At 52.1% G+C, this 24,524-nt stretch overlaps 1 protein-coding gene across 4 annotated transcripts; it reads right to left on the reverse strand.

The window, feature by feature from the left end:
- Nucleotides 1–304: 304 nt before the first annotated feature.
- Nucleotides 305–24,092, reverse strand: LOC112238747 (general transcription factor IIF, polypeptide 1). Of its 4 annotated transcripts, none has more exons than XM_042317319.1 (14): nt 23,896–24,092; nt 23,536–23,612; nt 22,221–22,267; nt 21,249–21,321; nt 12,445–12,638; nt 12,076–12,246; nt 11,716–11,924; nt 7,048–7,210; nt 3,286–3,344; nt 3,087–3,212; nt 2,299–2,369; nt 1,650–1,788; nt 1,265–1,418; nt 305–1,062 (listed from the first exon to the last, which is right to left on the reverse strand). In XM_042317319.1, the coding sequence occupies exons 2-14, from the start codon at nt 23,545–23,547 to the stop codon at nt 858–860; spliced, it is 1,623 nt and encodes a 540-aa protein (XP_042173253.1). In that variant the 5' UTR covers nt 23,548–23,612; nt 23,896–24,092; the 3' UTR covers nt 305–857. The 4 variants fall into 4 exon arrangements, with proteins under 4 accessions (XP_042173253.1, XP_042173251.1, XP_042173252.1 ...); XM_042317317.1 differs by having other exon boundaries at nt 1,650–1,791; XM_042317318.1 differs by having other exon boundaries at nt 2,296–2,369.
- Nucleotides 24,093–24,524: the final 432 nt, after the last annotated feature.

Here is a 24,524-nt window from a genome sequence, read left to right on the forward strand (position 1 = left end):
ATAATGAATGACTTCTGCTTGACATGGTTTCTCTACTACACAACCACTTGTCCATGGCATGAAGTAGTACAGGCCAACAGTACTGTCATTGAAGTACACACTACTCTTATCCAAGTAAGTACATACAAAACAGTTGCTGCAAAGTAGATTTCCAATGAATCCACTGGATAGCACAGTAGACCTCTGGCAGAACCTCAAAGAATATTAGTGTCTTCATTGAAAAGCCTTAAGATGTATGACATCATTGTCCAGTGTTTTGCTTCTAATTATGCAAACCAACCAGAAACATGACAAGGAGACCAGCCATGGCAACAGCAGGGTTTTTATTACAAATTAAAATAAACAAAGACTTCTAAAATGAGAAATAGAGGCCTGGGGAGATACGGCAAATCGTACAAAATAACCCACACTTGTCTTGTTGAATCCAGTGGGTTGTGGTGGGAGATGAGTCAGCAGGCAAGATCTACACGGAATGTTTTCGTTGATACCTTCACATCTGCGTAATTCATTGATAAACCTACATCTTGTAAGAGTAAGTTGTTTAACCTGAAAGGACTGCCACAGGTACAGTTGACTTCAAACCATTTATTGAGGCTAGTTTACACACCACATCGCAAATCAGTTGCGTAACACTTTTCTTTCTACCTTATTCCACTCTCTTCCTCTTCCAAGGACCCTGTTCTATCCTTCTCCTTCCGCTGATCAATCAATGAGGACTTTGTTCTCATGCTCTTCCTCTCCTATTCATCTCCTCCTTCCTCCCTAGGTCGTGTTCATTAGGCACCAAAGGGACTGAAAGAGGAACTTGGACTCAGTCTCCATTTTAAAACGCATGCCCTAATGAACACGAGCCCGGTTTACTCTGTGAGGTAGAAGTGCATCTTGTCGTTGACGTTCTTCCTCTCGGGGTTGAGGCGTTTGAGGATCTGGGCCAGGACGTTGACCGTCTGCTCGCTGCTCAGGCCAGTCCTCTTGGTCTGGAACTTCTTCAGCAGGTCCTTGGTGGTCATGGGCTTCCGGATCAGGTAGCGACGTACCGCCTCCTCCGTCAGCTGAACGTCACTGTGGAGAGGCAGGATGGAGAGTGGGACAAAACACCAGGGAGAGGGTGTGTGGTGGAAGGGGGGAGAGAATAAGAAGAAAGACCGTGCGTGTTGGAAAGGACAGAGAAAAGAGGGAGAGAGACAGAACGAGAGTGTGTGTGAGCTAGAGAGGGTAAGGGTGAGAAAAGTGAACAAATAGGAGAGATTGAAGAGGAATATACCTGGAACTGGGGGTTGATTTGCCTGAGGGGGGCTGTGGCGTGCTCTTCCCTGAGGGGGCAGGACTCTGGGTGGTGACAGCCGTACTGCTGGACTCCATCTTCAGCCTCTTGGCAGCTGGAGAGTCAGAGCTACCACCCACCACCTGTCTCTTACCTGTGAGGGGAGGGAGCAGGGTGACGGACACAGTTTTAACAACCCTTTATTGTTCATTAAAGAAGAGTTAGCATGCAGTGCTGAGGTCACACATAGCCTTAAGGTACCACAAACAAAATAAGACTTTCAGATCCTGTGAATATGTAAATATAAATGAAAACATTACAAATATAAAAATCTATTTCCCATCTGTGAATACGTGTGTGAGTGCATGCGTGTGTGTGTGTGTACCTTGCTCCAGTTTGCTAGCGGCGGCTCGGAGCGTGTTGGAGGTGGAGGTGGAGTCTATGGACGGTGTTCCAGGGCGACTGCCAGTCCTGGAGCTGCCTCCAGAGCCACGCCCACCACCGCGCTTAGGAGGAGTACGCTTCTTCTGGGGGGGGTAGTGAGGAAATGGGGAACGTCAAGAGTGGTAGTCAAGAGCAAAGTCCCCGAGAGCCACTCTCAACCTCTCAGGACCCAGACCAAGAAAGACCCAGTGTTTGTAGACCGTTATCAGACCAACACCAGTTGAAATGTGGAATACCAAGATAGAGAGTCAGACCAACACCAAGCACATCAAAGGGTTAAAAAGGCCTGTTTTTGTGCCCACACTGCTGCCACACTAGGGAAGCAACATACCCTGGAAATTGTGTGTTGTGTCACCCCTTTTGTGCCACATAAACACTACAAAATATGGTATCAGGTTCATCAACTACCAGAGTCTTGTTCAAGACTTTTAGAAAAGCCCCAGATCTTGGGCACCGTAACCCAGATCAAGAACACGATATCAAGACTCCATCTCTGCGAGAAAGACAGGGAAATGGGGTTGACATTGAACAGTGGCACTACAAAAGGGACCACACACAAACTAACACTCTCACACACACACACACACCACCATGAAGAGAGCGGAGGCTGCCTCTCCATCGATGTCGCTGTCCTCCGAAGTGTCCGACTCACCGCTGCTGTCTGAAACACACACAACATTATCACATCATAGCCCCCTTCAACAAAAACACACAACATTATCACATCATAGCCCCCTTCAACAAAAACACACAACATTATCACATCATAGCCCCTTCAACAAAACACACAACATTATCACATCATAGCCCCCTTCAACAAAAACACACAACATTATCACATCATAGCCCCCTTCAACAAAAACACACAACATTATCACATCATAGCCCCCTTCAACAAAAACACACAACATTATCACATCATAGCCCCCTTCAACAAAAACACACAACATTATCACATCATAGCCCCCTTCAACAAAAACACACAACATTATCACATCATAGCCCCCTTCAACAAAAACACACAACATTATCACATCATAGCCCCCTTCAACAAAAATACACAACATTATCACATCATAGCCCCCTTCAACAAAAACACACAACATTATCACATCATAGCCCCCTTCAACAAAAACACACAACATTATCACATCATAGCCCCCTTCAACAAAAACACACAACATTATCACATCATAGCCCCCTTCAACAAAAACACACAACATTATCACATCATAGCCCCCTTCAACAAAAACACACAACATTATCACATCATAGCCCCCTTCAACAAAAACACAGTATATTTCCGTGGGTTCAAGTCTTGCCACTTCCCTGTGATACCTGATTAGTAAAGATTCTAAAGAAGAAGAAAAACTGCTACCTTTCTTCTTCTTCATCTGGACTGGGGTCTTCTTCCCTTCCTCTTCCTCCTCCTCCTCTTTCCCCTCTTCCTCGTTCTGTTTCTCCTCCTCGCTCTCTTCCTCACTCTCCGATGCCTCGTCGATTCCTGTGAACAGAGTTAAAGTTCTTAGAATTTACACACATGAACACGTATGGTTTCCATGGGGGTGCCCTCTGACCTTTGGGAACGGCCTCTTTATTGGACTTGGCCTTCTCTTCGCCGACCTCTTCCTCTGAACTGCAGGAACAAGGGAGTAAGGAGCAAGAGAGCGAGGAAGGGATGAAAGAGAAACAGATGTGAGAAAATAAATGAGGTTGCAGGAAGTGTGTGTATGGCTCTACAAGTGTCTCTGGTGTGTGACCCATACAGCTGTCAATAGAAGTACAGTGCATTCTGAAAGTATTCAGACCCTTCACTCAGTCCTTTGTTGAAGCACCTTTGGCAGCGATTACATCCTCAAGTCTTCTTGGGTATGATGCTACAACACTTGTATTTGAGGAGTTTCCCATTGTTCTCTGCAGATCCTCTCAAGCTCTGTCAGGTTAGATGCGGAGAGTCGCTTCACAGCTATTTGCAGGTCTCTCCAGAGATGTTCGATCAGGTTCACGTCTGGGCCACTCAAGGACATTCAGAGACTTGTCCTGAAGCCACTCCTGCGTTGTCTTGGCTGTGTGCTTAGGGTCGTTGTCCTGTTGGAAGTTGAACCGTCGCACCAGTCTGAGGTCCTGAGTGCTCTGGAGCAGGTTTTCATCAAGGATCTCTCTGTGCTCAGGTCCTCTTTCCCTCGATACAGACTAGTCTCACAGTCTCTGCCGCTGAAAAACATCCCCCACCGCATGATGCTGCCACCACCATGCTTCACCGTAGGGATGATGCCAGGTTTCCTCCAGATGTGACGCTTGGCATTTAAAAGAGTTCAATCTTGGTTTCCCCAGACCAGAGAATATTGTTTCTCATGTTCTGGGATTCCTTTAGGTGCCTTTTAGCAAACTTTACAGAGGAACTCAAAAGCTCTGTCAGAGTGACCATCGAGTTCATAGTCAACTCCCTGACCTAGGTCCGCTCAGTTTGGCAGGGCGTCCAGCTCTAGGAAGAGTCTTAGTGGTTCCAAACTTCTTCCATTTAAGAATGATGGAGGTCACTGTGTTCTTGGGAACATTCAATGCTGCATAAATGTTCTTGGGAAAAAATGTTGGGACCCTTCCCCAGATCTGTGCCTCCACACAATCCTGTCTCAAAGCTCTACGGACAATTCCTTCAACCTCATGGCTTGGTTTTTGCTCTGACATGCACTGTCAACTGTGAGACCTTATATAGACAGGTGTGTGCCTTTCCAAATCATGTCCAATCAATTAAATTTCCCACAGGTGGACTCCAATCAAGTTGTAGAAACACCTCAAGGATGAACATCTCTGGAGACCTGAAAACGGCTGTGAAGCGACGCTCCCCATCCAACCTGAGCTTGAGAGGCCCCTGAGTGGCACACCGGTCTAAGGCACTGCATCTGTGTGCTAGACACATTACTACAGACCCTGGTTCGATTCCAGGCTGTATCCCAACCGGCCGTGATTGGGAGTCCCATAGGGCGGTGCACAATTGGCCCAGCATCGTCTGGGTTTGGCCGGAGTAGGCTGTCATTGTAAATAAGAATTTGTTCTTAACTGACTTGCCTAGTTAAATAAAGGTTAAATAAATGATGAATGGAAACAGGATGCACCTGAGCTCAATTTTGAGTTTCATAGCAAAGGGTCTGAATACTAAGTATTTCAGTTTTCATATTTAATAATTTTACAAACATTTAAAAAAAAACTTTTTGCTTTGTCATTATGGGGTATTGTCTGTAGACTGTTGAGGGTTTTTACATTTATTTAATCCATTTTAGAATGAGGCTGTAACATAACAAAATGTGGGAAAAGTAAACGGGTCGGAATACTTTCCGTAGGCACTGTATGTGTGTGTATCTGTGAGTGTGTATGTGTGTGTGTGTGTGTGTGTGTGTATCTGTGAGTGTGTGTGTGTGTGTGTATCTGTGAGTCTGTATGTGTGTGTGTATCTGTGAGTCTGTATGTGTGTGTGTGTGTATCTGTGAGTGTGTGTATCTGTGAGTCTGTATGTGTGTGTGTGTATCTGTGAGTCTGTGTGTGTGTGTGTATCTGTGAGTCTGTGTGTGTGTGTGTGTGTATCTGTGAGTCTGTGTGTGTGTGTATCTGTGAGTCTGTGTGTGTGTGTATCTGTGTGTGTGTGTATCTGTGAGTCTGTGTGTGTGTGTGTGTGTGTATCTGTGAGTCTGTGTGTGTGTGTGTATCTGTGAGTCTGTGTGTGAGTCTGTATGTGTGTGTGTGTATCTGTGAGTCTGTGTGTGTATCTGTGAGTCTGTATGTGTGTGTGTGTGTATCTGAGAGTCTCTGTGTGTGTGTGTATCTGTGAGTCTGTGTGTGTGTGTGTGTGTATCTGTGAGTCTGTATGTGTGTGTGTGTATCTGTGAGTCTGTATGTGTGTGTGTGTATCTGTGAGTCTGTGTGTGTGTGTGTGTATCTATGAGTCTGTATGTGTGTGTGTGTGTATCTGTGAGTCTGTATGTGTGTGTGTGTGTGTGTGTATCTGTGTGTGTGTGTATCTGTGAGTCTGTGTGTGTGTGTGTGTATCTGTGAGTCTGTATGTGTGTGTGTGTATCTGTGAGTCTGTGTGTGTATCTGTGAGTCTGTATGTGTGTGTGTGTGTATCTGAGAGTCTGTGTGTGTGTGTGTGTGTGTGTATCTGAGAGTCTGTGTGTGTGTGTGTGTGTATCTGTGAGTCTATGTGTGTGTGTGTGTGTGTATCTGCATGTTTATCTGTGAGTCTGTATGTGTGTGTGTGTATCTGTATGTTTATCTGTGAGCCTGTGTGTGTATGAGTCTGTGAGTGTGTGTGTGTGTGTGTGTGTATCTGTGAGTATCTGAGTCTGTGTGTGTGTCTGTGAGTCTGTGTATGTATCTGAGTCTGAGTGTGTGTGTGTATGTGTGTGTGTGTGTATCTGTGAGTCTGTGTGTGTGTGTCTGTGAGTCTGTGTATTTATCTGTGAGTCTGTGTGTGTGTGTGTGTGTGTGTATCTGTGAGTGTGTGTGTGTGTTTATCTGTGAGTCTGTGTGTGTATATCTGTGAGTCTGTATGTGTGTGTGTATGTTTATCTGTGAGTCTGTGTGTGTGTATCTGTGAGTCTGTGTGTGTGTGTGTGTGTGTATCTGTGAGTCTGTATGTGTATCTGCATGTTTATCTGTGAGTCTGTATGTGTGTGTGTGTGTGTGTGTATTTGTATTTTTATCTGTGAGCCTGTGTGTGTATCTGTGAGTCTGTGTGTGTGTGTGTGTGTATCTGTGAGTCTGTGTGTGTGTGTGTGTGTGTATCTGTGAGTCTGTGTGTGTGGGTGTATCTGTGAGTCTGTGTGTGTGTATGTGTGTGTGTGTGTGTATCTGTGAGTCTGTGTGTGTGTGTGTGTGTGTATCTGTGAGTCTGTGTGTGTGTGTCTGTGTATGTATCTGTGAGTCTGTGTGTGTGTGTGTATCTGTGAGTCTGTATATGTGTGTGTGTGTGTGTGTGTGTGTGTGTGTGTGTGTATCTGTATGTTTATCTGTGAGTCTGTGTGTGTGTGTATCTGTGAGTCTGTGTGTGTGTGTGTGTGTGTGTGTGTATCTATGAGTCTGTGTATCTGTATGTTTATCTTTGAGTCTGTGTGTGTGTGTGTGTGTATCTGTGTGTGTGTGTATCTTTGAGTCTGTGTGTGTGTGTGTATCTTTGAGTCTGTGTGTGTGTATCTTTGAGTCTGTGTGTGTGTGTGTGTGTATCTTTGAGTCTGTGTGTGTGTGTGTGTATCTTTTGAGTCTGTGTGTGTGTGTGTGTGTATCTTTAGTCTGTGTGTGTGTGTGTGTGTATCTTTGAGTCTGTGTGTGTGTGTGTGTCTCACCTGCTCTCATCTGACATGTAGTCGACTTCCAGGCCCTCAAAGTCTCCATCGTCACTGTCCTCATTAGCCTCGCTGTCACTGCCCCTCTTCTTCTTCTTCTTCTTCTTCCCCTTCCCCTTCCCCTTCACATCCCCCTCTTTCTTCTTGGGCTTGCTGTCTCCATCTGACAGGAAGAGGGGGAGAGAAAAGAGAGGGAACGTAAAGAGAGATGCACCTTCTAACAATTCAACAGTTGAACATGTAAAATGTACTTATTTGTTGGACATTGAGATGCATCTTCAGCTAACAGACACGTGGTTCATACACACTGTATACTAGTGATGAGCACCGACATGGATAATCCACGTTGATAACGGTTGCATTTTTTACTGTTAAATATCGATATCATATCGCAATATATCAGAAACACTTTGCTGTAGCCTACATGTTGTTTAACCAAATTACAATGTAAAACATTTGTTTAAAATTTGCATCTGTGTTCATTTCTTGTGTGTGTATCTCTGTGAAGTCCAGACAACTAAGGGGTCTGTGGTGGCTTTTCACCATTTGTTTGGATTCCTCACGTCTTAATCATTGTTAAGAAGTTTGGTCCATATCGGATGTTGGGAACTATAATTATTGAATATTATATAAATCCTATCAATTTAAATGGCCAATTTGGGTGCAATCAACTAGCTGTCAATTTGAGTTCTAATTGTCTTTCAGAAAATTTACTTTCAAGAAATGCTAATCTGATCTGTTTCTAACTGCAGATACCATTTCAGATCAATCTGATTGGTGGGTGTCCAAAACCTTTCTTGTGCTTTTTGAGGTTGAATGACTCCCAAGCCTCTTTCTACTCTGCTTTCATTCTCATCATTACTGGGCTCTCCCTCCCTCCATCCCTCTCACCTCCCTTTCATCCTTCTCTCCTCCCTCCATCCATCCTTCCTTCCTTCTCTCCCCCCTCCTTCCATCCTTCTCTCCCCCTCCTTCCATCCTTCTCTCCTCCCTCCATCCTTCCTTCTCTCCCCCTCCTTCCATCCTTCTCTCTCCCCCTCCTTCCATCCTTCTCTCCTCCCTCCATCCTTCCCTCCCCCTCCTTCCATCCTTCTCTCCCCCTCCTTCCATCCTTCTCTCCTCCCTCCTTCCATCCTTCTCTCCTCCCTCCATCCTTCCTTCTCTCCCCCTCCTTCCATCCTTCTCCCCTCCCTCCATCCTCCCTCCCTCCCCCCTCCCATCCTCTCTTCCATCCTTCTCTTCTCCCTCCATCCTTCCTTCTCTCCCCCTCCTTCCATCCTTCTCTCCTCCCTCCATCCTTCCTTCTCTCCCCCTCCTTCCATCCTTCTCTCCTCCCTCCATCCTCCCTCCCTCCCCCTCCCATCCTCTCTTCCATCCTTCTCTTCTCCCTCCATCCTTCCTTCTCTCCCCTCCTTCCATCCTTCTCTCCTCCCTCCATCCTTCCTTCTCTCCCCCTCCTTCCATCCTTCTCTCCTCCCTCCATCCTCCCTCCCTCCCTCCATCCCCCTCCCATCCTCTCTTCCATCCTTCTCTCCTCCCTCCATCCTTCCTTCTCTCCCCCTCCTTCCATCCTTCTCTCCTCCCTCCATCCTCCCTCCCTCTCTCCATCCTCCCTCCCTCCCTCCATCCATCCCCCTCCCATCCTCTCTTCCATCCTTCTCTTCTCCCTCCATCCTTCTCTCCACAGAAGCTGCTGTCACTTTCCTCTACTCCATCTCAGTTGATCTTTCTGCGACGCCTCACATCCCATCTCCTCGCCTCGTTCTCAACTGTATTGGAGAAGGTCAAGACGAGAGGATGCAACGAATCGAGGAAAGATGAATCGGGAAAAAAAGCCCAAACCTTCTCGCACGCCACTGTTGCTCGTCACTTCTTAGCTCTCCTCTCTCCTCAAATTCTGTCGCTCTCATCACTGCTCTGCTCTCTTCTCTCCTCACCTTCTCCTCCACTGCTCAGCTCTCTTCTCTCCTCACCTTCTCCTCCACTGCTGTCGCTCTCATCACTGCTCAGCTCTCTTCTCTCCTCACCTTCTCCTCCACTACTGTCACTCATCACTGCTCAGCTCTCTTCTCTCCTCACCTTCTCCTCCACTGCTGTCTCTCTCATCACTGCTCAGCTCTCTTCTCTCCTCACCTTCTCCTCCACTGCTGTCTCTCTCATCACTGCTCAGCTCTCTTCTCTCCTCACCTTCTCCTCCACTACTGTCACTCATCACTGCTCAGCTCTCTTCTCTCCTCACCTTCTCCTCCACTGCTGTCGCTCTCATCACTGCTCAGCTCTCTTCTCACCTTCTCCCTCCACTGCTGTCTCTCTCATCACTGCTCAGCTCTCTTCTCTCCTCCACTGCTGTCTCTCTCATCACTGCTCAGCTCTCTTCTCTCCTCACCTTCTCCTCCACTGCTGTCTCTCTCATCACTGCTCAGCTCTCTTCTCTCCTCCACTGCTGTCTCTCTCATCACTGCTCAGCTCTCTTCTCTCCTCACCTTCTCCTCCACTGCTGTCTCTCTCATCACTGCTCAGCTCTCTTCTCTCCTCACCTTCTCCTCCACTGCTGTCTCTCTCATCACTGCTCAGCTCTCTTCTCTCTTCACCTTCTCCTCCACTGCTGTCTCTCTCATCACTGCTCAGCTCTCTTCTCTCTTCACCTTCTCCTCCACTGCTGTCTCTCTCATCACTGCTCAGCTCTCTTCTCTCCTCACCTTCTCCTCCACTGCTGTCTCTCTCATCACTGCTCAGCTCTCTTCTCTCCTCACCTTCTCCTCCACTGCTGTCTCTCTCATCACTGCTCAGCTCTCTTCTCTCCTCACCTTCTCCTCCACTGCTCTCTCTCATCACTGCTCAGCTCTCTTCTCTCCTCACCTTCTCCTCCACTGCTGTCTCTCTCATCACTGCTCAGCTCTCCTCACCTTCTCCTCCACTGCTGTCTCTCTCATCACTGCTCAGCTCTCTTCTCTCCTCACCTTCTCCTCCACTGCTGTCTCTCTCATCACTGCTCAGCTCTCCTCACCTTCTCCTCCACTGCTGTCTCTCTCATCACTGCTCAGCTCTCTTCTCTCCTCACCTTCTCCTCCACTGCTGTCTCTCTCATCACTGCTCAGCTCTCCTCACCTTCTCCTCCACTGCTGTCTCTCTCATCACTGCTCAGCTCTCTTCTCTCCTCACCTTCTCCTCCACTGCTGTCTCTCTCATCACTGCTCAGCTCTCTTCTCTCCTCACCTTCTCCTCCACTGCTGTCTCTCTCATCACTGCTCAGCTCTCCTCACCTTCTCCTCCACTGCTGTCTCTCTCATCACTGCTCAGCTCTCTTCTCTCCTCACCTTCTCCTCCACTGCTGTCTCTCTCATCACTGCTCAGCTCTCCTCACCTTCTCCTCCACTGCTGTCTCTCTCATCACTGCTCAGCTCTCTTCTCTCCTCACCTTCTCCTCCACTGCTGTCTCTCTCATCACTGCTCAGCCTCCTCACCTTCTCCTCCACTGCTGTCTCTCTCATCACTGCTCAGCTCTCTTCTCTCCTCACCTTCTCCTCCACTGCTGTCTCTCTCATCACTGCTCAGCTCTCTCTCTCCTCCACTGCTGTCTCTCTCATCACTGCTCAGCTCTCTTCTCTCCTCACCTTCTCCTCCACTGCTGTCTCTCTCATCACTGCTCAGCTCTCTTCTCTCCTCCACTGCTGTCTCTCTCATCACTGCTCAGCTCTCTTCTCTCCTCCACTGCTGTCTCTCTCATCACTGCTCAGCTCTCTTCTCTCCTCCACTGCTGTCTCTCTCATCACTGCTCAGCTCTCTTCTCTCCTCCACTGCTGTCTCTCTCATCACTGCTCAGCTCTCTTCTCTCCTCACCTTCTCCTCCACTGCTGTCTCTCTCATCACTGCTCAGCTCTCTTCTCTCCTCACCTTCTCCTCCACTGCTGTCTCTCTCATCACTGCTCAGCTCTCTTCTCTCCTCACCTTCTCCTCCACTGCTGTCTCTCTCATCACTGCTCAGCTCTCTTCTCTCCTCACCTTCTCCTCCACTGCTGTCTCTCTCATCACTGCTCAGCTCTCTTCTCTCCTCACCTTCTCCTCCACTGCTGTCTCTCTCATCACTGCTCAGCTCTCTTCTCTCCTCACCTTCTCCTCCACTGCTGTCTCTCTCATCACTGCTCAGCTCTCTTCTCTCCTCACCTTCTCCTCCACTGCTGTCTCTCTCATCACTGCTCAGCTCTCTTCTCTTCTCTCCTCACCTTCTCCTCCACTGCTGTCTCTCTCATCACTGCTCAGCTCTCTTCTCTTCTCTCCTCACCTTCTCCTCCACTGCTGTCTCTCTCATCACTGCTCAGCTCTCCTCACCTTCTCCTCCACTGCTGTCTCTCTCATCACTGCTCAGCTCTCTTCTCTCCTCACCTTCTCCTCCACTGCTGTCTCTCTCATCACTGCTCAGCTCTCTTCTCTCCTCACCTTCTCCTCCACTGCTGTCTCTCTCATCACTGCTCAGCTCTCTTCTCTCCTCACCTTCTCCTCCACTGCTGTCTCTCTCATCACTGCTCAGCTCTCTTCTCTTCTCTCCTCACCTTCTCCTCCACTGCTGTCTCTCTCATCACTGCTCAGCTCTCTTCTCTTCTCTCCTCACCTTCTCCTCCACTGCTGTCTCTCTCATCACTGCTCAGCTCTCTTCTCTTCTCTCCTCACCTTCTCCTCCGCTGCTGTCGCTCTCGTCACTGCTCAGCTCCAGGTCATCCTCCAGGTCATGGATGCGCAGGTCCCCTCCTCTTCCTCCCTTCTTCTTTTTCTTCTTCCCCCCCTTCTCGCCCTCCTCGTCGTCATCGTCCGGCCCTCTCTCCTGCTCCCGCAGGCGCCTCTGGAGCATGATGCTGAAGTGGTTCACCACCTTGTTCCTCCTGAGACGGGGGGGAGCAAGTATGTGTGTACCCCACATCTACCCCCTAGTGTTTTTACCTGAGGGGTGAATTTGCACCCCCTATCTTTATTCTTCCCCTCAGTATTTCCCCTTCTCCTGTCTCTCTCCCCTCCACTTCACCCTCTCCTCACCTGCCCCACTCCTCCTCGGCCTCCTCGGCGGTCAGAGTGCGGTGTTTGGCCTGGGGCACGAAGTTGTACCAACCGTTGACGGGGAAGGCCTCAAAGGCCCCGTCGGGACACTGGGTAAAGATGTAGTAGGACGCATTCTCCGTTATGCCCCCTTTCTTCGTACCCTTGAACCTGAAACAGAGAGAAACATGTTGATATAAAAGGATAGTTCAGGCTATATGGGAGTTCCTCCTTGCCCTCGGATCGACAGAAAGACAAAGGATGGCTTGGTAAGTATTTGTGAGAGAACCAGAGCTAAGTAAAGGTAAGCTCAAGGCCTGTGTGTAGCCTACCTCCTCCCTGCTTTGTGTGTGTGTTTGTCTGCCTCACCTCTTCCCTGCCTTGCCGTTGACCTTGAGGATCCAGGGTTGGTCCTCCACCTTGAACTCCCTGGTGACGATTCCAAACTTCTTCCTGCGTGCCTCCTCCCTCTGCTTCTTCCCAAACTCACTGCCTGCCGCCCCCTCCTCAGTCTCCTCCACACCATACATCCTCCTGTTACTCATGTCCCGCTCCATACGAGCCTGGGAGGAGGGGTAAAAGAGGGAGGAGAGAAGACAGAGCGTGAGACGGATGGGACAACGGGAGCGGAGTAGGGAGATGAGAAGTGCAGAAGGTAATATAAATAATAGAAGGGGAGGAGAGGAAGGTAGAGCGAGAGAGAGACGGGGAGGCAGAGAGAGAGAGAGAGACTGGGGGAGAGAGCGAGAGACGGGGGAGGGAGAGAGAGCGAGAGACGGGGGAGGGAGAGAGAGCGAGAGACGGGGGGAGGGAGAGAGAGAGACGGGGAGGCAGAGAGAGAGAGAGAGACTGGGGGAGAGAGCGAGAGACGGGGGAGGGAGAGAGAGCGAGAGACGGGGGAGGGAGAGAGAGCGAGAGACGGGGGGAGGGAGAGAGAGCGAGAGACGGGGGGAGGGAGAGAGAGCGAGAGACGGGGGGAGGGAGAGAGAGCGAGAGACGGGGGGATGGAGAGAGCGAGAGAGAGACGGGGGGGAGGGAGAGAGCGAGAGAGAGACGGGGGGGGAGGGAGGGAGCGAGAGAGACGGGGGGAGGGAGAGAGCGAGAGAGACGGGGGAGGGAGAGAGAGACGGAGGGAGGGAGGGAGAGAGAGAAAGAGAGACGGGGGAGGGAGAGAGAGAAAGAGAGACGGGGGGGGAGGGAGAGAGCGACGGGGGGAGGGAGAGAGCGAGAGAGAGACGGGGGGAGGGAGAGAGCGAGAGAGAGACGGGGGGAGGGAGAGAGCGAGAGAGACGGGGGAGGGAGAGAGCGAGAGAGACGGGGGAGGGAGAGAGCGAGAGAGACGGGGGAGGGAGAGAGCGAGAGAGACGGGGGAGGGAGAGAGAGACGGAGGGAGGGAGAGAGAGAAAGAGAGACGGGGGGAGGGAGAGAGAGAAAGAGAGACGGGGGGGGAGGGAGAGAGAGAAAGAGAGACAGGGAGGGAGAGAGAGAAGGGGGAGGGAGAGAGAGAAGGAGAGACGGGGGGGGGGGAGAGAGAGATAGAGACGGGGGGAGGGAGAGAGAGAGAGAGACGGGGGGGGGAGAGAGAGAAAGAGAGACGGGGGGAGGGAGAGAGAGAAAGAGAGACGAGGGAGAGAGAGAGAGAGAGAGGGGGGGAGGGAGAGAGAGAAGAAGAGACGGGGGGGAGGGAGAGAGAGAAGGAGAGACGGGGGGAGGGAGAGAGAGAAGGAGAGACGGGGGAGGGAGAGAGAGAAAGAGAGACGGGGGGGGAGGGAGAGAGAGAAAGAGAGACGGGGGAGGGAGAGAGAGAAAGAGAGACGGGGGGAGGGAGAGAGAGAGACGAGGGAGAGAGAGACGAGGGAGAGAGAGATAGAGAGACGGGGGAGAGAGAGATAGAGAGATGGGGGAGGGAGAGCGAGATAGAGACGGGGGGAGGGAGAGAGAGATAGAGACAGGGGGGGAGGGAGAGAGAGATAGAGACTGGGGGGAGGGAGAGAGATAGAGACGGGGGAAGGAGAGAGAGAAAGAGAGACGGGGGAGGGAGAGAGAGAAAGAGAGACGGGGGAGGGAGAGAGAAAGAGACGGGGGGAGAGAGAGAAAGAGACGGGGGGAGAGAGATGGGGGAGGGAGAGAGAGATAGAGACGGGGGAGGGAGAGAGAGATAGAGACGGGGAGGGAGAGAGAGAAAGAGAGACGGGGGGAGGGAGAGAGAGAGACGGGGGGAGGGAGAGAGAGAGACGGGGGGAGGGAGAGAGAGAGACGGGGGGAGGGAGAGAGAGAAAGAGAGACGGGGGGGAGGGAGAGAGAGAGACGGGGGAGGGAGAGAGAGAGACGGGGAGAGAGAGAAAGAGAGACGGGGGAGGGAGAGAGAGAGACGGGGGGGGAGAGAGAGAGACGGGGGAGGGAGAGATAGAGAGAAGGGGGAGAGAGAGATAGAGAGACGGGGGGAGAGAGAGATAGAGAGACGAGGGAGAGCGAGATAGAGAGACGAGGGAGAGCGAGATAGAGAGACGAGGGAGAGCGAGATAGAGAGACGAGGGAGAGCGAGATAGAGAGACGAGGGAGAGCGAGATAGAGAGATGGGGGAGGGAGAGAGAGATAGAGACGGGGGGGGAGGGAGAGAGAGATAGAGACGGGGGGAGGGAGAGAGAGATAGAGACGGGGGAGGGAGAGAGAGATAGAGAGACGGGGGGAGGGAGAGAGAGAAAGAGATGGGGGGAGGGGAGAGAGAGACGAGGGAGGGGACGGGGGAGGAGAAAGAGAGACGAGGGGAGAGAGAGAGAGAGAGACGGGGGGAGGGAGAGATAGAGAGACGGGGGAGAGAGAGATAGAGAGACGGGGAGAGAGAGAGAGAGACGGGGGGAGAGAGAGATAGAGAGACGGGGGAGAGAGAGATAGAGAGACGGGGGGAGAGAGAGATAGAGAGACGGGGGAGGGAGAGCGAGATAGAGAGATGGGGGGAGGGAGAGAGAGAAAGAGAGACGGGGGGGGAGGGAGAGAGAGATAGAGACGGGGGGAGGGAGAGAGAGATAGAGACGGGGAGGGAGAGAGAGATAGAGAGACGGGGGGGGGAGGGGAGAGAGAAAGAGATGGGGGGGGAGAGAGAGAAAGAGAGACGGGGGGAGGGAGAGAGAGAAAGAGAGACGGGGGGAGGGAGAGAGAGAAAGAGAGACGGGGGGAGGGAGAGAGAGAAAGAGAGATGGGGAGGGAGAGAGAGAAAGAGAGATGGGGAGGGAGAGAGAGAAAGAGAGATGGGGGGGGAGAGAGAGAAAGAGAGATGGGGGAGGGAGAGAGAGAAAGAGAGATGGGGGAGGGAGAGAGAAAAAGAGACGGGGGGAGGGAGAGAGAGAAAGAGAGACGAGGGGAGAGAGAGAGAGGGGAGAGAGATAGAGACGGGGGGGAGAGAGAGAGAGAGACGGGGGGAGGGGAGAGAGATAGAGACGGGGGAGGGAGAGAGAGAGAGAGACGGGGGGAGGGAGAGAGAGAAAGAGATGGGGGGGAGGGAGAGAGAGAAAGAGAGACGAGAGAGAGAGACGGGGGGGGAGAGAGAAAGAGAGACGAGGGGAGAGAGAGAGAGACGGGGGGAGGGAGAGATAGAGAGACGGGGGAGAGAGAGATAGAGAGACGGGGGAGAGAGAGAGAGAGACGGGGGAGAGAGAGATAGAGAGACGGGGGAGAGAGAGATAGAGAGACGGGGAGAGAGAGATAGAGAGACGGGGGAGGGAGAGCGAGATAGAGAGATGGGGGGAGGGAGAGAGAGAAAGAGAGACGGGGGGGGGGAGAGAGAGATAGAGACGGGGAGGGAGAGAGAGATAGAGACGGGGGGAGGGAGAGAGAGATAGAGAGACGGGGGGAGGGGAGAGAGAGAAAGAGATGGGGGGAGAGAGAAAGAGAGATGGGGGAGGGAGAGAGAGAAAGAGAGACGGGGGGAGGGAGAGAGAGAAAGAGAGACGGGGGAGGGAGAGAGAGAAAGAGAGACGGGGGGGGGAGGGAGAGAGAGAAAGAGAGATGGGGAGGGAGAGAGAGAAAGAGAGATGGGGGGAGAGAGAGAAAGAGAGATGGGGGGGAGGGGGAGAGAAAGAGAGATGGGGGGGGGGAGAGAAAGAGAGACGGGGGAGGGAGAGAGAGAAAGAGAGACGAGGGAGAGAGAGAGAGAGACGGGGGGGAGGGAGAGAGAAGGAGAGACGGGGGGAGGGAGAGAGAGAGACGGGGAGAGAAAGAGAGACGGGGGAGGGAGAGAGAGAAAGAGAGATGGGGGAGGGAGAGAGAGAGACGGGGGAGAGAGAGAGAGAGAGACGGGGGGGGAGAGAGAAAGAGAGACGAGGGGAGGGAGAGGGGGGAGGGAGAGATAGAGAGACGGGGAGAGAGAGAGAGACGGGGAGAGAGAGAGAGAGGGGGAGAGAGAGAGAGAGACGGGGGGAGAGAGAGATAGAGAGACGGGGGGAGAGAGAGAGAGACGGGGGAGAGAGAGAGAGACGGGGGGGGAGAGATAGAGAGACGGGGAGAGAGAGATAGAGAGACGGGGGGAGGGAGAGAGCGAGAGAGAGACGGGGGGAGGGAGAGAGCGAGAGAGACGGGGGGAGGGAGAGAGCGAGAGAGACGGGGGAGGGAGAGAGCGAGAGAGACGGGGGGAGGGAGAGAGGAGAGAGACGGGGGAGGGAGAGAGAGACGGGGGAGGGAGGGAGAGAGAGAAAGAGAGACGGGGGGAGGGAGAGAGAGAAAGAGAGACGGGGGGAGGGAGAGAGCGACGGGGGGGAGGGAGAGAGCGAGAGAGAGACGGGGGGGGAGGGAGAGAGCGAGAGAGAGACGGGGGAGGGAGAGAGCGAGAGAGACGGGGGAAGGGAGAGAGCGAGAGAGACGGGGGGGAGGGAGAGAGCGAGAGAGACGGGGAGGGAGAGAGAGAGAGAGGGGGAGGGAGAGAGAGAGGGGAGGGAGAGAGCGAGAGAGACGGGGGGAGGGAGAGAGAGAGAGAGAGGGGGGGAGGGGAGAGGAGAGAGACGGGGAGGGAGAGAGCGGAGAGACGGGGGGAGGGAGAGAGAGAAGGGGGGGGAGAGAGAGAAGGAGAGACGGGGGGAGGGAGAGAGAGATAGAGACGGGGGGGGAGGGAGAGAGAGAGAGACGGGGGGGAGGGAGAGAGAGAAAGAGAGACGGGGGGAGGGAGAGAGAGAAAGAGAGACGGGGGGGGAGAGAGAGAGAGAGAGACGGGGGGGGGAGAGAGAGAAGAAGAGACGGGGAGAGGGAGAGAGAGAAAGAGAGACGGGGGGAGGGAGAGAGAGAAAGAGAGACGGGGGAGGAGAGAGAGAAAGAGAGACGGGGGAGGGAGAGAGAGAAAGAGAGACGGAGGGAGGGAGAGAGAGATAGAGAGACGGGGGAGAGAGATAGAGAGACGAGGGAGAGAGAGACGAGGGAGAGAGAGATAGAGAGATGGGGGAGGGAGAGCGAGAGAGACGGGGGGAGGGAGAGAGAGATAGAGACTGGGGGAGGGAGAGAGATAGAGACGGGGGGAAGGAGAGAGAGAAAGAGAGACGGGGGGGAGGGAGAGAGAGAAAGAGAGACGGGGGGAGGGAGAGAGAAAGAGACGGGGGGAGAGAGAGAGAAAGAGACGGGGGGAGAGAGATGGGGGAGGGAGAGAGAGATAGAGACGGGGGGAGGGAGAGAGAGATAGAGACGGGGGGAGGGAGAGAGAGAGACGGGGGGGGAGGGAGAGAGAGAGACGGGGGAGGGAGAGAGAGAGACGGGGGAGGGAGAGAGAGAGACGGGGGGAGGGAGAGAGAGAAAGAGAGACGGGGGGAGGGAGAGAGAGAAAGAGAGACGGGGGGGAGGGAGAGAGAGAGACGGGGGGAGGGAGAGAGAGAGACGGGGGGAGGGAGAGAGAGAGACGGGGGGGGGGGGAGAGAGAGAAAGAGAGGGGGGAGGGAGAGAGAGAGACGGGGGGAGGGAGAGAGAGAGACGGGGGGGGAGAGAGAGAGAGACGGGGGGAGGGAGAGATAGAGAGAAGGGGGAGAGAGAGATAGAGAGACGGGGAGAGAGAGATAGAGAGACGAGGGAGAGCGAGATAGAGAGACGAGGGAGAGCGAGATAGAGAGACGAGGGAGAGCGAGATAGAGAGACGAGGGAGAGCGAGATAGAGAGACGAGGGAGAGCGAGATAGAGAGATGGGGGGAGGGAGAGAGAGATAGAGACGGGGGGAGGGAGAGATAGAGACGGGGGGAGGGAGAGAGAGATAGAGACGGGGGGAGGGAGAGAGAGATAGAGAGACGGGGGGAGGGAGAGAGAGAAAGAGATGGGGGGGGGAGGGAGAGAGAGAAAGAGAGACGAGGGAGAGAGAGAGACGGGGGGGAGGGAGAGAGAAAGAGAGACGAGGGAGAGAGAGAGAGAGACGGGGGGAGGGAGAGATAGAGAGACGGGGGGAGAGAGAGATAGAGAGACGGGGGGAGAGAGAGAGAGAGACGGGGGGAGAGAGAGATAGAGAGACGGGGGGAGAGAGAGAGATAGAGAGACGGGGGGAGAGAGAGATAGAGAGACGGGGGGAGAGAGAGATAGAGAGACGGGGGAGGGAGAGCGAGATAGAGAGATGGGGGGAGGGAGAGAGAGAAAGAGAGACGGGGGGAGGGAGAGAGAGATAGAGACGGGGGAGGGAGAGAGAGATAGAGACGGGGGAGGGAGAGAGAGATAGAGAGACGGGGGGGGGGAGAGAGAGAAAGAGAGATGGGGGGGGAGGGAGAGAGAGAAAGAGAGATGGGGGAGGGAGAGAGAGAAAGAGAGACGGGGGGGGAGGGAGAGAGAGAAAGAGAGACGGGGGGGGGGAGAGAGAGAGAGAGACGGGGGGAGGGAGAGAGAGAAAGAGAGATGGGGGAGGGAGAGAGAGATAGAGACGGGGGGAGGGAGAGAGAGAAAGAGAGACGGGGGGAGGGAGAGAGAGAGAGAGACGGGGGGAGGGAGAGAGAGAGAGAGACGGGGGGAGGGAGAGAGAGAAAGAGAGACGGGGGGAGGGAGAGAGAGAGAGAGACGGGGGAGGGAGAGAGAGAAAGAGAGATGGGGGGGGGAGAGAGAGATAGAGACGGGGGGAGGGAGAGAGAGAAAGAGAGACGGGGGGAGGGAGAGAGAGAGAGAGACGGGGGGAGGGAGAGAGAGAAGGAGAGACGGGGGGAGGGAGAGAGAGAGACGGGGAGAGAAAAAGAGAGACGGGGGAGGGAGAGAGAGAAAGAGAGATGGGGAGGGAGAGAGATAGAGAGACGGGGGGGAGAGAGAGAGAGAGACGGGGGGAGGGAGAGAGAAAGAGAGACGAGGGGAGAGAGAGAGAGAGACGGGGGGAGGGAGAGATAGAGAGACGGGGGGAGAGAGAGATAGAGAGACGGGGAGAGAGAGAGAGAGAGAGACGGGGGGGGGAGAGAGAGATAGAGAGACGGGGAGAGAGAGAGAGAGACGGGGAGAGAGAGATAGAGAGACGGGGGGAGAGAGAGATAGAGAGACGGGGAGAGAGAGATAGAGAGACGGGGAGGGAGAGCGAGATAGAGATGGGGGAGGGAGAGAGAGAAAGAGAGACGGGGGGAGGGAGAGAGAGATAGAGACGGGGGAGGGAGAGAGAGATAGAGACGGGGGGAGGGAGAGAGAGATAGAGAGACGGGGGGAGGGAGAGAGAGAAAGAGATGGGGGGAGGGAGAGAGAGAAAGAGAGACGGGGGGAGGGAGAGAGAGAAAGAGAGATGGGGGAGGGAGAGAGAGAAAGAGAGATGGGGGAGGGAGAGAGAAAGAGAGATGGGGGAGGGAGAGAGAAAGAGAGACGGGGGGAGGGAGAGAGAGAAAGAGAGACGAGGGAGAGAGAGAGAGAGACGGGGGGAGGGAGAGAGAGAAGGAGAGACGGGGGGAGGGAGAGAGAGAGAGACGGGGAGAGAAAGAGAGACGGGGGAGGGAGAGAGAGAAAGAGAGACGGGGGGGGAGGGAGAGAGATAGAGAGACGGGGGGAGAGAGAGATAGAGAGACGGGGGGAGAGCGAGATAGAGAGATGGGGGAGGGAGAGCGAGATAGAGAGATGGGGGGAGGGAGAGAGAGATAGAGACGGGGGGAGGGAGAGAGAGAAAGAGAGACGGGGGGAGGGAGAGAGAGAAAGAGAGACGGGGGAGGGAGAGAGAGAGACGGGGAGAGAAAGAGAGACGGGGGGAGGGAGAGAGAGAAAGAGAGACGGGGGAGGGAGAGAGAGAAAGAGAGACGGGGGGAGGGAGAGAGAGATAGAGAGACGGGGAGAGAGAGATAGAGAGACGGGGAGAGCGAGATAGAGAGATGGGGGAGGGAGAGCGAGATAGAGAGATGGGGGAAGGGAGAGAGAGAGAGAGACGGGGGAGGGAGAGAGAGAGAGAGAGACGGGGGGAGGGAGAGAGAGAGACGGGGGGGGGAGAGAGAGAGAGAGAGAGACGGGGGAGGGAGAGAGAGAGAGAGACGGGGGGAGGGAGAGAGAGACGGGGGGAGGGAGAGAGAGACGAGGGGGGGAGAGAGAGATAGAGACGGGGGGAGGGAGAGAGAGATAGAGACGGGGGAGGGAGAGAGAGAAAGAGAGACGGGGAGGGAGAGAGAGAAAGAGAGACGGGGGGAGGGAGAGAGAGAAAGAGAGACGGGGGGGGGGGAGAGAGAGAGAGAGACGGGGGGGGAGGGAGAGAGAGAGAGAGAGGGGGGGGAGGGAGAGAGAGAGAGAGAAAGAGAGACGGGGGGAGGGAGAGAGAGAGAGAGGGGGGGGAGGGAGAGAGAGAGAGAGACGGGGGAGGGAGAGAGAGAGAGAGACGGGGGGAGGAGAGAGAGACGGGGGGAGGGAGAGAGAGACGAGGGGGGAGAGAGAGACGAGTGGGGGAGAGAGAGACGAGGGGGAGAGAGAGAGAGACACGAGGGGGGGAGAGAGAGAGAGACACGAGGGGGGAGAGAGAGAGAGACGAGGGGGAGAGAGAGAGAGACGAGGGGGGGAGAGAGAGAGACGAGGGGGGAGAGAGAGAGAGACGGGGGGAGAGAGAGAGAGACGGGGGGGGAGAGAGAACAAAGGAGAGACAGACAGGGAGAGAGAGAGAGAGAGACGAGGGGGGGAGAGAACAAAGGAGAGACAGACAGGGAGAGAGAATCATTGAGTGTTCTAGTAGCCTATTGAGGAAAGTTGTAATGAGAGGGAGTTTCCCAGAGAGTTGGCCTGCATACCTGGGTCCAGGAGGAGCAGTTTACTTTGTCCCCAGAGTTAAAGGCCATGATGCTGTACTTCTTACTGGTGTTCCTACACACACACACAGGTTAGTGGTGTAAGCTATGTCATGATTCATGTCGATACCACATCATGTACAGTGCATTCGAAAGTATTAAGACCTCTGGACTTTTTCCACTGACCTTATATAGACAGATGTGTGCCTTTCCAAATCATGTACAATCAATTGAATTTACCACAGGTGGACTTCAATCAAGTTGTAGAAACATCTCAAGGATGATCAATGGAAACAGGATGCAACGGAGCTCATTTTTAGGGTCTCATAGCAAAGGCTCCGAATACTTATGTAAATAAGGGATCTATTTATATTTTTTTAATCAAATGTGCAAAAATGTCTAAAGACCTGTTTTCGCTTTGTCATTATAAACCATTGTATGTAGATTGAGGAGGGAATTATTTAAAAAAATCTATTTTAGATTAATACTGTAATATAAAGATCTGAGTGGCTGGTAGATTTTTTAAATCTACCTGACACAGTGGCTGGTGAACCAAAAAGTAAATTGTATGTCCTGCTTGGAACACTACACATACAGAAGATACACTTAGGGAAAGTTAGCTGTTTTATCAACTGAGGTTTTGGTTTGATATGTTTTTTTATGTGTTCACTCCCGCGTTTCCATTAGCTCAGGAAGTGTCATAATTCAGATAGTTCAGGTAAATGTGCAACGCAAAAAAACCTCTGTGGGAATCCGTGTTAAAATTATTATTATTATTATTATTATTGTTAAGTGTCTTTTGTACTTGGAAAATTATTTTGGGGTGATTTGAAAGTAGAGTGAGGTTTCCAAAACCGTATTGCATGCAATGATTATTAACGGTTAGACAGAGTCGGGAATGTTGTACACATTGGCCCTGCTGTGGTCAAATGTTAAATGAGAACCCAATGGCTGTAGGCCTTGGATAGTACTTACTTGGGGACCCGGACTATGTACTCTGTAGAAGAGGAACTGCTGCCACCCTGTAAAAAAACACACACAGTTTGCTACACTACATATACAAAAGTAAGTGGACACCCCTTCAAATTAGCGGATTCGGCTATTTCAGCCACACTCATTGCTGGCAGGTGTATAAAAATTTAGCACACAGACATGCAATCTCAATAGACAAACATTGGCAGTAGACTGCCCTTAGTGAAGAGCTCAGTGATTTTCAAATCCTTCAAAGGATGCCACCTTTCCAACTAGTCAGTTCGTTAAATGTCTGCCGTTAGAGCTGCCCCGGTCAACTCTAACTGCTGTTATTGTGAAGTGGAAACATTTAGGAGCAACAACGGATCAGCCGCGCAGTGGTAGGCCACACAAGCTCACAGAACGGGACCGCCGAGTGCTGAAGCTCGTATAAATCGTCTGTCCTCGGTTGCAACACTCACTACCGAGTTCCAAACTGCCTCTGGAAGCAACGTAGTACAAGAAGTGTTTGTCAGGAGCTTCATGTAATGGGTTTCCATGGCCGAGCAGCCTCACAGAAGCCTAAAATCACAGTGCCAAACGTCGGCTAAAGTGATGTGAAGCTTGCCTCCATTGGACTCTGGAGCAGTGGAAATGCATTCTCTGGAGTGATGATTCACGTTTCACCATCTGGCAGTCTAAAGGACGAATCTGAGTTTGGCGGATGCCAGGAGAACACTACCTGCCCCAATGCATAGTGCAGACTGTAAAGTTTGGTGGAGGAGGAATAATGGTCCGGGGCTGTTTTTCATGTTCAGGCTCCTTAGTTTCGGTAAAGGAAATCTTAACGCTACAGCAGACATTGACATTCTAGACAATTCTGTGCTTCAAACTTTGTGGCAACAGTTTGGGGAAGGCCCTTTCCTGTTTCAGCATGACAATGCCCCCGTGTACAAAGCAAGGTCCATACAGAAATAGTTTGTCGAGATCGGTGGAAGAACTTGACTGGCCTGCACAGAGCCCTGACCTCAACCCCAAGGAACACCTTTTGGATGAATTGGAATGACGACTGAGAGCCAGGCCTAAATGCCCAACCTCACTGTTTTTGTGGCTGAATTCAGAATGGAAGCAAATCCCTGCAGCAATGTTCCAACATCTAGTGGAAAGCTTTCCCAGAACAGTGGAGGCTGCTATAGCAGTAAAGGGGGGAGCATCTCCATATTAATGCCCAGCAAGCCTGACAATGAGATAAGCAAGCAACAGATGAAGCAAATGTGTTGAGCAATAGACTGATACCGTCATGTTGACCCTACAAGGAAACCATACACCCAAGACTTACCAATGACGCCATGGTCGACTGTATACAGAGGCAGTATGCCCCTATTCTTAGTCAAGCAGTCACCTGTAAGTGATCACCTGTTGAAGTATAACGACATTTTTTTCAGTTCATAGCAAGATAGAACACTGTAGGACATGCTTAACTGACTTCGGTCTTAGCATATGCAGAAATTACTCATCATAAGGCAGTTGTTTGTGGTCATTTATGTACTAACGTTAGCTATAGAACCATAGGTTTTGGATATTAAAGGCTTCGCCTCTTCCTCTGATAGAGCTAAGTTACTACTTACTGTACGTTAGTCTGTAGCTAGTTACCAGTAGGCTAAGACACTCAAGAAATATATTGACCCAGTCAACCTACCTCTTCAAAATGTGCGAAACAAAAAGATGTTGCTTTATAGGTAATCAAACGTAAGTCATGGATAACATTTCATATTAGAATGTATCTAGCACTTAATATCTGGTAGCTAACGTTACTCATGCAGTCGTTAGTTAAATATTTGTCTTGGGTTAGTACTATCTGGTATCCTTTGGACGTCCCTACCCAACCTAACCATAAACCTTTTCCTTTATTTCGGTAGGGACGTACTAAGGATCTAAAATAACACTAACACATGACAAGTCTCGCTGCTTCCTTTCTGCCAACCGTTCCGTCAAGAATAATGGTCGGCCGGAAAACAAATTCAAACAGCACTTAGTTCTTAGTAGAAAGGTGCCATAGGCTCGTGCCGCGAAACCAAAGAATATCCTATTATTAAAACAACTGTCCATTGTTTCCAGTTATCTACGAAATATGACCTATAATTCATTACAATTCCTTCTAAAAAGTATAATTATTGCAGTTAAGATGACATCATTCTCTGTGAGGAAATAGCAAGCATATTTTAAACATTGTTTGAGATAAAAGTTTGAGGTGTGATTTTTGAGGTGTTTTTTTTAAACTCCAATTAATGCGTTGGCCACAAGTACGAGTATAACGGGTCAACATTA

Source organism: Oncorhynchus tshawytscha, unplaced genomic scaffold, assembly GCF_018296145.1.
Source record: "Oncorhynchus tshawytscha isolate Ot180627B unplaced genomic scaffold, Otsh_v2.0 Un_contig_2066_pilon_pilon, whole genome shotgun sequence".
In the NCBI taxonomy this organism is placed as follows: domain Eukaryota; kingdom Metazoa; phylum Chordata; class Actinopteri; order Salmoniformes; family Salmonidae; genus Oncorhynchus; species Oncorhynchus tshawytscha.

What these genes read in the sequence shown, in the direction of transcription:
- LOC112238747 (XM_042317316.1), bottom strand. An exon ending in CGACAGCAGCGGAGGAGAAG is followed by an intron (nt 7,211 to 11,715) that starts GTGAGGAGAGAA and finishes TCTTCCTGTCAG; the next exon opens with ATGGAGACAGCAAGCCCAAG. An exon ending in TACATGTCAGATGAGAGCAG is followed by an intron (nt 3,345 to 7,047) that starts GTGAGACACACA and finishes TTGTTCCTGCAG; the next exon opens with TTCAGAGGAAGAGGTCGGCG.